The sequence below is a fragment of the Lutjanus erythropterus genome, chromosome 5, assembly GCF_056507025.1.
Source record: "Lutjanus erythropterus isolate fLutEry1 chromosome 5, fLutEry1.hap2, whole genome shotgun sequence".
NCBI classification, from domain to species: Eukaryota; Metazoa; Chordata; class Actinopteri; order Lutjaniformes; family Lutjanidae; genus Lutjanus; species Lutjanus erythropterus.
Genome location: NC_139321.1, coordinates 807,304 through 820,750, shown reverse-complemented (window position 1 = coordinate 820,750; position 13,447 = coordinate 807,304). Strand labels below are relative to the sequence as shown.

Sequence of the window (13,447 nt, the reverse complement as noted above, 5' to 3'; positions counted from 1 at the left end):
GGTAAAAAACAGAGTCAGCATTTCTTTTCTCTCAGGGCTGCTGGTTGGAGTTTGCAGCTGCATTTACCAAGTCTGTTCTGCTGCATGCAGCACACATACAGGTGAGACATCATACTTCCTCATAACACGGCACCTTGACCTTTGACCCTGTTGCTCGTGGATCAGAAAATGCAGCAGAACATCCTGGCATACTGACATCCTGCAGTTAACAGACTGTGTGTTGGGTCATACTAGTTAGTAAGTTAATAAGTTAATAAGTTGGTAAATTGGTAAGTTAGTTTTTGTTTCTCTGTACGACAACAGTGTCACAGAAAAAGAAGACAAAACCTTTGCTTTTGTCCTCATGGTCCAGGTAAGTAGTTCATCTGAAAGTTTGATATGTGAGCAGCTTCTGGAGATTCAACGTTTGAATTCTTTTACAGAATCGTCTATCAAACAGATGCCGTCTGCTCTTATACACTCCTGATACTGTCTTATTTTCTAGAGGACTAAGTCTTTTTCTGGCATTCTTAATAGTATGACAGTGTGATTATTGGACCACACAGTCTGACAACATTTAAAAAAACACAACAGACCTACATCCTTTAAGGAAAAGAACTGTCAATTATTAATTATTCTTGTTCTAACAGCGAGTCAGTGGTGAAAACAGTTCACAATCTGCCTCTTTAACATATGAGTCATTTTTACTGATAACTGCCACCCAGTTCTCTACATTAAAGATCAGACGACCACAGCAACCACTCAGATTCAGCCTCATGAATACAGATTTACACAGACGTGTGAAACAGCAGCTGGAACAAATGAAACTTTAGAAACAGAAAATGAATGAGGAAGGAAACAATATGTTGATATATTTGTTCCTTTTATCCATCTGTCAGGACCGTTTTCTGGTTCCTGCTCGGCTTCTTTTCTTTTGTCGCCCCTGATTTTCATATTATCTCATCGTTTGATTGTGTTGTAACTGAGCTGTTTTACATAAAGGAAATCAGACAAAAACAGTGTTCCTGTTTCAACTGTGTGTGTGTGTGTGTGTGTGTGTGTGCGTGTGTGTCATGTCACTGCAAGTATTTGCCTGCAGGAACGTTGCAACCGCCGCAGTAAATAAAGCCGAGCCCACTTCCTCTTCCCGGTTCAGACGGCCAATCGATGCTCCGGCAGAGAGGCTCAGTTCCTAGAAACACACCGAGCGTCAGTGTTCGATGGTTTCCTGACTCGAACACGTTCACACTAAATATCTGTAGTATTTCTGCACTCCCAGCAGGACGAAACAGCCGGGTGGAGTTTGCAGCAGAAGGTGTTTGTTTGTGTCACTGATCAAACTGATCTGATCGATCCTGATGCAGGTGAACCGTCTGAGCTCTGGTTGATGTTTAACAGAAGCCAATATAAAGAAATAAGACACTAAAAACCTAAATCACACAGCAGACGATCTTATTTATATGTCCCAACCTCACGAATCAGGGGATTTACAATCTGCACAGCATACGACAACTTCTGTCCATCAGCCTTTGATTCAGGTAAAGGACAAGTCCCCCAAAAACCCTCTAATATGGAAAAAATGGCAGAATGATATTTAGAAAGGTGTGCTCACCTGTCAGGGGGAGGGGTGTCACAATTTTCCAAATCCACGGTTCAATATGACTTTCAATTTTAAGGTCACAATTTGATTTTTTCGACTGTCCAAGTCTTTGGTCTTTTTGGTTTTGGTTTTATTTCTTAACAAGAGTTAATTCCTCTTTAAAAGATGTGATCCACCAAAAATCTATCTCAACTTGTTTGGTTTGCAGACGAACAGAGCAGCGTGTTTATGAAGGTTAGGAGCAGTCACAGTCAGGAGATTCATGTGGTGTCGGAATAATTGGAAAAATGAGTTTGAGACGGGGAAAATATATGTGAACGCCCCCCCTCAACTCGGAACGACAACTCAGAAAGTTTGCAAACATTTTGGCACACAACAAGTTGTTGTCTCATGATGTCATATACAAAATGTTTGGTTAACGGTATCAAACTTTTAATTAGTTCATGTATTGCATATCAATGTTTTGCTCATATGTGATGTGTACGATGGTATCAGGTGGTCCACGTACAGTCACCTAACAAGTCACATAAAGACATTTAAGATATTTAAGATCAATAAACAAAGATCATATTTGATTGGAATTTCTCCAATTTGTTCAAGACAATTCAATTCAAACACTTTTCCAGCATTTTCAAGCTTTTCCTGCACCTTTTCATGCTAAATGGCACATTTATATACATATATACAGTCAGAATGTTTAAATCAGATGTTATCGTACTTTAAATGATCAAAATTATGTTTCATGACAGAATTCTACAGATGGAAGACAAATTAAAAGGGTTTCATCTATGTGGCATTTGAGGACGTCATCGTGACATTTCATGAACCAAACAACTAATCAATAATTGAGAAATTATTGTCAGATTGATCACTGGTTGAAAAACAGGTCCAAACATGATGAAGTAATGATTTTCAACTGACAGAATTGTGACAGAATTAATCGATCAATCAATCCTTCTGAGTTATTTTTTAATTTAAAAAACTGTTTAAAAAACTTTTCAAACCTCGGAAACACTAAATTAAAATCCAAGCATTTTTAAAGATTTCACACGCATTAAAACATCTCGCAGTAAAGTCTGGTTCTTCACCAGAAATGTGTCTCACATTCTTTGGACTAAAGTCAAACTTTCCACCAAATTTAGCAGAAATCTGTGGGGTAGTATCAATCAGCAGCAGCTGGTCTTGTCCTGCAGTGAGCTGAATGAAGTTTAAAGTCAGACCTGCTCCTCTGAAACAACCTATCACTGTTTAAATCTGCCCACAGAAGCTGAAAATATATCAGAGACCCACAAATGTATTTTCAAAGCTGTCGCCCACGTCTGCTGGTGACAGGAAACATCCAGTATTAGTTTCTTTTATGTCAAATTTAGGAAAAACACACATGTTCACAATCAAACTGCAACCAGCACAAAAACTAGAATATGTCATCATCATTTCTTCGTAACACAACATGAGTTAATCACCTGATGACATCAGAATAAAGGGAGGTTTCTCCATTTTTTCAGGTTCAGCTGATGGAAAATGTAGTAAATCAAGCGAAAGTGTCAAACTACATCAGGAAACTGAACGTCACAGACTTTAAAACGTTCTGAACATTTTTTCCGTTCCAGCTGAAGCTGTGATGCAGCAGCAGCGGCGGCGGCGGGTGGTGGGCGGCCTGTGGCTGAACCGAGCGATGCACAGTCATGTGAATGTGAAATAGGACAGTGGTCCTTTGGTCACAACAAAGGGTTAAAGACCATCTGTGTTTCTGGGCCAGAGTGGGCGCTCACACACATATTTTACACCTCTGGATGTGCAGCTGAAACTGAACACCTTCCAGTCTGTGACGCAACAACACTTCAGTGTAATTACATGTGGGTGTCACGGGAGGAAATTCCCAAGAGACATGAAACGCAGCAGAGGTGTGTGTGTGTGTGTATGTGTGTGTGTGTGTGTGTGTGTGTGTGTGTGTGTGTGTGTGTGTGTGTGTGTGTGTGTGTGTGGCATTAACATGGACAGGTCCAGGCCAGCACAAAACTCCTGAGAAACGTCTTTAACCCAGAACTTCACTCGTCCCTGCAGCAACAACTCAGACGTAAAAGCTGCAGATTATTTCACAGAGAGAAAATGTGTGTCAAAGGTTTGACTGGAAAAAAATTAAATCGTGCAGTTTGTGGGAAACAGCTGAAAATGTTCAAAACCATTCTGGACTTTCATCACAAATTAATGTCACATTCTCAATTTGGACCAATTTGGTCAAACTCAACAACAACAACAAAAAAAAACTAAATCTCCAGTAACACAAGCAGCGGTGAAGAGACAAAGGTCAGAATTTTTTTGAAAATAACTCATTCTGATTATTTTGACTGATACTGCAATTATGATATGATATGATATGATATGATATGATATGATATGATATTCTTACTTTGATTGACAAACATGTTAAAATGACTATGGTGTGAGGAATCTGTAGAATGTGATGTGTAGGACGGGACGTCACCACATCACCACATTCATTTATTTCAACGTTCAAAGACACATTTTGTCTTCAACAAATATAAACCAATTTGAGAATTGCAGAAAGCCATATTGTAATTTTGATGAAATTTGGATTAACTGTGCAGCTCCAGTCAGGGGGGGGGTGAAGATCGCACCAATCACTGATTGACGGGCTGACGATGGTTGTTTGGAAAATTCGGTACATTTGAGATGAAGTGCGCCTCGCCTGGAGAGACGAGATCAGGAGGACGCAGCAGGAGGTGGAGACAAAAAGCTGCAGTCAAGTCGGACAGTTTTCAACAGACTTACAAGAGACTAGAGGTAGAGACACGAACATCCTGTCAGATCACCTGTAGGTCACCTGTAGTCTGCAGATCATGATCATAGCTGAAGAAATAAAGTGCGTTCTTGATCGTTGATTGAAGTTAAAATAGAAGAGATCCTCCTTTTGACTCATCTGTTCTTTTATCTGCCTTGTAAAGAACCAAACTGTTCTTTTGATCAGTCATAGAACCTTTATTATTATCAGACACTAAATATCTGATTATTCATCACACAACAGAAGACTGATATGTCATTAAATATTACAGTTACACAGAAAATTACTATTTTATACAACATGTGGTGTTTGTTGTCAAAGTTAAGAGCCAATCAGAGCCTGTCAGCTTATCGATCAGGTAACAGCCAGGCGTTTGCAGTCGGTGGAGAGCAGCTGCGGCGCCTGGCTCTACAAACTGCGGCCGCCTCGATCTCGTGAGGTCATCGTTGCCCACGTGTGCATGACGTCAGAGCAAGTCGGGATCAAGTCGGACACAAATCTAACCAGCATGCATTGTGCGGCCACCGCCGCTGATCAATTCTGCGCAGACCTGGCTCATCTCGAACGCACCTAGTATTACCCAGCCTGTCGGAGTCATGTGACCTGTCGGAGTCATGTGACCTGTCAGTCTGCTGGTATCCAAACTAAAGCTTTTCAATAATGACTGAATATTTCATTAGTTTGGAGACATTTGAAATTTGAAAAAAATAAGTTAATTATAATAATTAATAATAAATTACTCTGTAAAATCTACAGAAAATGTACTAATACCTTCAGTAAACATTTCTCCAACAACAACACACAGAACTTTCTGATATTTCTTCACATTCTGTTTCTGTAGTTCATTTTTCAATGTTTTAAACTAAATTTTTACCAACTGGACCATCAGACAGATTAACAGGAGAACCAGTTGTGTCTGTCATTTAACAATATTTTCCTTCTAATTTCCTTCTAATTTCCTGAGAAATAACTGTCATTTGTTTCTTATTATAGGCAAAATACATAAACCTTGAATTAAGTCATTTCAAATTAACCACTAGTGTTAAACAGTCTTTGAACATTAAATTTGTTGACTGTAAAGAATAAAATTCAGCATAAACAAACAATAAAGTTTCTGATAATGAATGAATAATGAGAGTCTGCGTTTATAATGAGCACTTCTTTTAGGGAAATTCCCATTTTCCCTGACATTTGGTACCAAATTACAGACATCTTTCTAGAGAACTTCAGAGGAACTTATTGGGAAATTACAGACTGGTAAAAAAAAAAAAAAAGTAAGAAAGAAAAACTCTGCTTCAAACTTCTGGAGAACTTTCAGATTGAAGCAGAATACAGACACAGAACACAGTGCCAAGAGTTATTTAAAGGCATAAGTCATAGATTTGAGGGATGACTTATCAATTACAGAGAAAAATCTGATAAGAAGTCCTCACAGAGATGTTTGATGAGTCAGCATCATCATCATCATCATCATTGTCATCGTCCCACTGATCCAACCAGAACAACAGGAGGGGTTTTCCCACCTCGGCCTCAACATGCAAACACACCAACAACAACATGAACACACGTTTCTGACACCAGAGGAAGAAAAACACTTCCTGGTTTGTTCTGATGACATCATCTCAGTCAGGACAGGAAATATCCTCCTGAACACCAATAAATCAATCAATAAATACATCAAACACTTCACGTCAGTGACAGCGAAATCAAGCATTTTTTTTAATTTCTTTATCCAATTTAGAAAAGAATCAGTTACTTTTCTTCCTTTCAGTCCACTTTTATTAGACTGTTTTTAGATTATTAAATGTTACGACACTCTGTTGGGACGTGTCTAAAACCTGGATTCACCTGGACTGAATGTTACATGTATATTTTTTGGGGGTAAAGTCACTGAGTGGAGACAGAGAGTGAGACTGCAGCAGGAATCTGGGGATTTCCCGTCTCCTCCAGTTTGGTCGGAACATGTGGGAGCTTCAGGCTCCAAACGAAACATCAACAGAAACAACATGACATGAAATTTAAGCTGAGACGGGAGGAGGACGGATTACCTCGAACCTTAACGCAACATTCAACAAAATAAAGCTGATATGATGGTAAATAAAAACAAATCAGCTCTGATTGATGATGATTTCTGGGGTCCAGAGGAGGCCGAGGTCACATGGGGTCACAGAAACTTGTGAAACTTTGTCTTTAGTCAGACTCAGAACAAAACTGAGCCGATCTCTTCCTGTTTGTAGCCCAACTGATGCTTTTTATTTATTTTTCCTGATGAAATCAATATGTGTGGTCTACAATGTCAGAAAAACAATAAAAAATAAGTTGATCTGTTTCAGTCTCTTGTTTTGTCCGACCAGGAGCCAAAACCCACATATTCACTTTACTATCATCAAAAAAAAAAAATTTTTTTTTTAGCATTTTAGCTTAAAACTAGAATTACTGCCTCACAGTTGAAGGTCTCCACCATTTTATGATCTTTTTCATTTTTCATTGTTGCAGGTCTAAAGTGATTTATTTTTGCATTTCCCATCTGTAAAAGTGTGCCAGTCAAAAACTGTTAGGAGCACTTCCTGGACTTTTCTTTGACTTGTCTTTGTATAGAGACATGTCTGATCACAGAATCACTCTGAGGCTTTATTGTCACACCAGGGTCACATTACACTTTAACTGTTTGTTTTTTTGTGATTTTTGAATAAAGTTTTGTAATCTACTCAAAAAATTAAAAAAATAGGTTTTAATATTAGTAAAGTAAAATGCACGTCACAGCTTCCATCTACTGTTCAGTGTCTTTTCCTCTAAATTTTGCTGGTGGCTCGTCTTCAGCCTCTGTTGACTAAACTAGAAGTAACTGTGGTTGCAGATCCCTGACTTAAATGATGTGGAGCAGCCAGGTGATACGCTGTGATGTCACAGCAGTCGTCCTTCTGATCATGTGTAAAGTGCACACACACGAAGCTCAGCCTAAGTTCAATCAGACCTTCTGTTACGCTGCCTTCATTCACAACTTTCCTTTACTCGTCTCTCTCCTCCTATTCCCTCTAATCAGCTGTTTGTGGGCGTTCACCTTCGTTTTTACTATCCAATCAGATTTTGCCGCGGTAGCCAGTCAATTCGCTGCTGCCAAACTTTAAATGGCCTCAGTCAGTCGTGCGATCCTCCTCTCTCCTCCTCCTCCTCCTCCTCCTCCTCCTCCTCCTCCTCCTCCTCCAGCCTTCAGGTCCAGGCAGCAGGAGTCTGGAGCCACTTCACCTCATCAGTCTCTGCTTTGCACCTCTTCCCCACCACCAGTGTCTAGACCCCGGGGGGGTCTCTTCACCACAGCTTCATCACCCCCATTTATATATGTGCTTATTGTTTCACCTCAATGTGGTCTAACCGCCAAAGACTCATGTTTCATATCTCATGCACGTGTCAATAAACCATTTTCTGTTACTCTTTGTCTGTAGTGGAGATGCTCCATCCTGTTTCAGCCACCTGCAGCCTTTCTGCTGTTAATCACAACATTGAATTTTTATGACCTGACCCGCGGGTTTACCGGGCTCTGCATTAGAGCTGCACGGTTTGGTAAAAAGTCATACTGTGATTATTTTGACTGAAACTGCGAGTGTGATAGGATCAGTGGAAATGATCAGTTTTGTATCACAATTTTCATATAAAAAAAAAAAAAACAAAAAAAAAAAAACATGTTAATGTGATATTTATTGAGATCTGAACCAAACAAAGATTTTTTTCTTTCATCAGGAGAACAAAGATTTTTAGCTCAGCTCATCTTTGCAGCTCTACAGTACCACTTTAATCGTGCCTGAAAAGTTGAGCCCATCGAGGCCTGATGCTGACAAAATCCTGACCCAAACCCGACCCTCATTAACACATTTCAGTGCGAGTGCGATTCCAGCCCGACATGTTTCTTCACAAGTTTCCCTCTGTGCACCAACCAATAGGAGTTTTCAGTGACAGGGACAAAACATGCAGGGAACTGGAATTGACAACAACTAAATTAGGAAAAAAAATAAAATCAACAAATAACTAACTAACTAACTAAATAAATAAATAAATAAATATAGTACAGCCCAAACCCAATGTGAGCCTGTAAAACGTGAGAAATAAAGCCCAACCTGGTCCAACCTGACTGAACCTGTCGGGTCCCGTCGTTCAGCCCTACTTTGGATCATCTAAACACGTCTCTGTGTCTCTGGTGTAGAGGAATGAAAACAAGAGAAAACTGAGGGTCGCATGTTAAAATTGAAACCTTCAGCTCATACGCAGCCTTACATCCTCAGGTGGATCGAGTTTTCTCCATCAGGACTCCTCGACTTTAGAACGACCTGCCTGAAGAGTCTTTTGAATCACTTCTTCTTCACTTCTTCTTCTTTAGACTTACTTTTATGTGATGTCATCTCTCTTTTGAATATATTTTAATCTTTATTCTTTTGATTTGTATTTATTCACATTGACATTACATCATGTCGTCTCATTTCATTCTTTTTATTTATTAATACTGACTAGACAACATCATGTTATGTCGTCTCTTTATTCTTCTCACTCTATTTTCATTTATTCTTTTTACTCTTCTTTCTTATTTTTACTATGTTTTAGTGTCTTTTGCTTGTGTCTCAGTTTTCTGTCAGTTTTAACTTCATTTTGTCTCACTTCTGTTGCTCTTTTGCTTTGTCTGTCAAAATGTTAAAGTCAACAAACAGCCTGTGGGCTCAGTGCTCTGCAGGAAACAGAAGCTGGCCTCAGTCTGTGATCACAGCTCTTCACTTCCTGGACTTTATTTTAGCCTCGTCGTTTCACACCGGAATGAAGTTTAAATGTCACCGACCGTAAGTCCGGCTTTGCAACAAAAAACAGGTGAGACAGCTGAGTGTGATCCACCTGCAGCTGCAGGTTTAGGTGTTTGTTACAGCATCAAACTGAAGCAGAGACGATGTTCGATCTGATTAAAAGTCACTGTGGACATCAGCAGCTGGAGAGAGGCAGGAAGTGTTACCTTGACGGTGGGGTACGTCTTCCTGTTCTTCTCACTGGAGGCTCCGGGCAGACCGCCGTGTGACGGACCCTCACAGCCGTACCTGAACCTGAAGCCACGCTGGGACACAGAGAGACACAAAGAGGGTCATATTAACACACACATCTGTCAAACCGAGCCTGATCAATCAATAAACTGATAATAATTACATCACAGTTATTAATGCTGCCGTTGTATTTCTTCTTCTCTCCATTAGGTGCTGATATAATATAAATATTATGTATTATTATAGATATTATATTATATATTTCTTTGAAGTATAGATTCAAATGATGGTTCTAACAATTCCATTTCTGTCCAAACTTCAATTGTTCTCAATTGTTTCAATTGTTTTTGTCATAAAAATCCCACAGACAATTACTCATATATCATACATTATGAAATCTGAACCTCTTTGAAGATGTTGTGTCCTAAAATACAGAAACACATCTATTGTGATGATAAATGTCATCTCTTGTTGAGCAAAGGTCATTTTTCTGATGAGTGAGGAAATTATAAAATCCAGTAACTGTATTGATAATCTGATGTGTCAGATTCATCAGAGCAGCACGTCACAAAAACAGATCAATCAGTCACGATCAGAAACTCCAGACTGACGTCACTTTACTCATTTAATTCAAACACATTTTAACAAACAGAGTCTGAAGCTGTGTTTATGTCGTTGTCAGTTACTGTACAGTATAATTACTAACGCTGAAGGTCCATTCACACTTCTTATTTGATTCAGGTCAGTTACAATATTCATTTTTCCTGGATATGAAAGAGATTCTGAAAGAGACTAACCTCTGACCTGATGCATTATTAAAACTACTAACGTTTACATGCAGGTCTCACACCAACTAACTAACAGGGTTAAACCTGCAGGCTGAACCAAACATCCACAGGAGAAAACACAGGGATTTAATCTGTTTATATCAGAGCAGGCAAAGGAAAACCGATTTGAATCGATTAATTGATTTTTTTTTAACCTAACCTTATAATAACAGACGAAAAATGAATCAGGAGAAACTCGTTGACCATCAGGCCCGTATACAAACTTCTGCTCACCTTTGATGAGTAACGAGTTAAAGACTATCAGTCTATTGTATTTCAACCTGTTTCAATCAGTGGGGTCTCAGATTTCATGGGACGTCTCATTTGCATGTGTAGCATGAAGTAGCAGATTGCTAGCGGTGAAAATGTGGCGAATGAGTTGATCAGGGGGAGAGAGAGTTTTTGATATGAAGTGATTCATTAGTTTGGTGTTTGAATTGTGTTTGTTGCAGATAAAAATGTCTTTCATGAGCTTTTAGACGAGTTTCTTCTGTTATATTTGATGTGCATCATGAACATGATTCTACACGACCAGTAAAGATTAAAAACTATCAGTTATTGATATCAACATTGATCTGATTGCTTTCAGTCCTAATTAGACATGAGATCATTTACTCTTTTCAGGTGAGACTTTGTACTTTTGAACTGGTGGCTCATGTTTCATAAAGTCTTTTATTTTTCTTCCTCGACCTTCCCTGCAATAATTCTTCTCCTCACACGTCTTCCAGCATCTAGTGAACATTCACGTCACTGTGGGTTCCTGTGATGAGACAGCAGGGAGGAGGACAGGTGAGTCTTACCTGTTTGGGCTGCTCCAAGATCTGCAGGAACGGGCCGTCCACTGAAACCACACAGAAACAAATCAGTGTCAACTTTAACGCAGATATTTTACAGTTTCACAGACAAGTCAGCGCTGAACATTAGTCAGATCTGCTCTACTGCAATCTTCAAATCGAAACTAGATATCAGGATAGATTTTGGATATCCTTATATCATGATATGTCATAATACTGCCATAATATCAAGGTATTCTGTCAAACATTTAGTGATTTTCAACATTTCAACATTTTCTGACATTTTATGGACCAAACAACTGATCGATTTGTGGACAAATTGATTGATCACCTGTTTTCACATGTTTGGAACTATTTTTAAAGATTGTGACAGAATTGATTTTTAACTATTTTGTGACATTTTAAAACAAACAACTATTAACTGATGCCTAAAGAAAACAATCGACCGATTAATCAAATATGAAAATACTCATCAGCTGCAGCTCTAAAGTACACAACATGTCACAACCTACATGATCGACTGATATAAAACTTTATCATTATGCTGAGAGGTTTTGCAGTTGTATGAGCCGGACTAAAGTAAAAATGAATCACATGTAAATGTTCAGAGAAGAAACACTTTCCCTCCATCCTACAATCTTCTGATCATCTATCTTTACTTCACAGGGAAGTGAGACTCACTCTCACCACAGATCACAGAGACCAATAGAACGTCACGAAACTCAGCTTTCACTTTACATTCATCACACATCAACATTTTATATGGAAAAAATTGATTATATACATCTGTTTCCCAAAGATAAAGCAGAGTTTCTGAACTTTATCTGATCACCACAGCTGCTTTATCACAAAATACAACATCTGTCTGACATGTTTACAGGACAAACACTCAAGCTTTAATATTTCTGATCCATCAGCTTCAGTTCATGTTGAGAAAGTTTCACTCACAGCATGAAGGTCAAAAATAAAACACTGACAGTTTGATGAAAAAAAACCTCCACATTCTGGCCTCTTTCACAGCTTTAAACCACATGGATCTGTTGACAGCAGCTCTAGTGACCAACTTCAAGTCTGTCAGTCACCTGCTCTCCACTATTAATGACATTATTAATTAAAGATGCAGCAATTTTCTATGATTCTGATTTTCAGACGTTCTAAGAACTATAACTGACAGCTTTCACAAACATTATGCAACTTTTCTTGTAAAAATAAACTGGATGTTCATAATAAAACACAGACTATTAAATATTTATCAAATACTATTTTACATTTTCTCCAAAAGTCCTCCTGGTTACAGCCAGGCCTTATTATATTACTATATTAAGATTATGAACTAGAGGGAACACAATCTCACAGAATCTCGTGGGATGTGATTTCACATGATCTCATGTGAAAGCAGATGTACACAAACCAGAGACTGATGTGGGGCAGTGAGAAAAACAGAAGCAGAAGTTAAAGGAGTCTGGATGAGAAAATGTTTGAGGAGACGCATCAACACAGGTCGTTAATTCTTCGGTCAGAACAGGAGGTGAGATTTGAACTGTCAGTCTGCTGCTGGCTAACGTTAGCATGAAGAGACAGAAAGTTTCCCGCTGTTTGGCGTCACCGTCAGCTGAATCTGTTGCTAACGCCGACTTCATGCAAGCAGGTGTCTTGAGTGTGTGCAGCTGTGATCAGAGCTGTCGTGGCTCCGATGTTACGGTCTGTGTCGCTGCACGCATCACGTGACCATCATGCAGAACATGTGTTTGAATATGACCACCACAGAACTGGCTATGTGACGCTGACCAGCTGGTCACACTGAAAACCGTCTCTGGCCGCTCGATCGGTGCATCCCTATAGTTAATGTGCTGTCAATCACATGTCAGAGGTGGAGACGATGGAACAGTTTCTTTTCTAACTGTTCAGAACCACAAAATAAAGATTAAATGTAAAGAAAAAGACAGCAGGAACGCCGTTAAAAGTTACTGATAATAACGAACAAAACAAAGGGTGTAAATTATCCACAAAGAAAGCCAAGGCATTTTGTTTACTGGTCACATTACAGGGAGCTGCAGACACAACCACTAGCGAGGTGAGGTTGGCTGGTAGATATAACAACAGTTTGTTAGCTGCTGGCTACAACGTGAGCTTTGTTGTTAGCATATGTTTGTGTTAGGGTCGAGCGACTGGATGAACATATGGCACATCAACGACGGGCTGAACCCATCACCAGCTGGTTTTTGTGTCGTTTTATTCTGCTGATGTACTGGTCTGCAGAGTGACAGCCAGCCAGAGCAGAGTGCACTGAGCTGGGTGAGGAGTGAGAGGAAAACAGCCTGCAGACTCTTTACACTCTTCATCTCATCAATTAAGGATTCAGTTCAACCAAACCACAGTCAGTGAATGTTTGAAGAGTGGACAGAATAAGTTTTACATGTTTTTCTGTT

General features: G+C 39.3%; 1 protein-coding gene across 1 annotated transcript in view; it reads right to left on the bottom strand.

Moving 5' to 3' along the window:
• The window catches only part of nfkb1 (nuclear factor of kappa light polypeptide gene enhancer in B-cells 1), a 37,885-nt gene that overhangs the window by 18,475 nt on the left and 5,963 nt on the right, over positions 1 to 13,447 (bottom strand). The window contains exons 4-5 of the mRNA XM_084718525.1: positions 11,025 to 11,065; positions 9,373 to 9,471 (exon numbers count right to left, since the gene is read on the bottom strand). Of these exons, the coding sequence (XP_084574651.1) occupies positions 9,373 to 9,471; positions 11,025 to 11,065 (140 nt within the window). The remainder of the gene's footprint in view (positions 1 to 9,372; positions 9,472 to 11,024; positions 11,066 to 13,447) is intronic.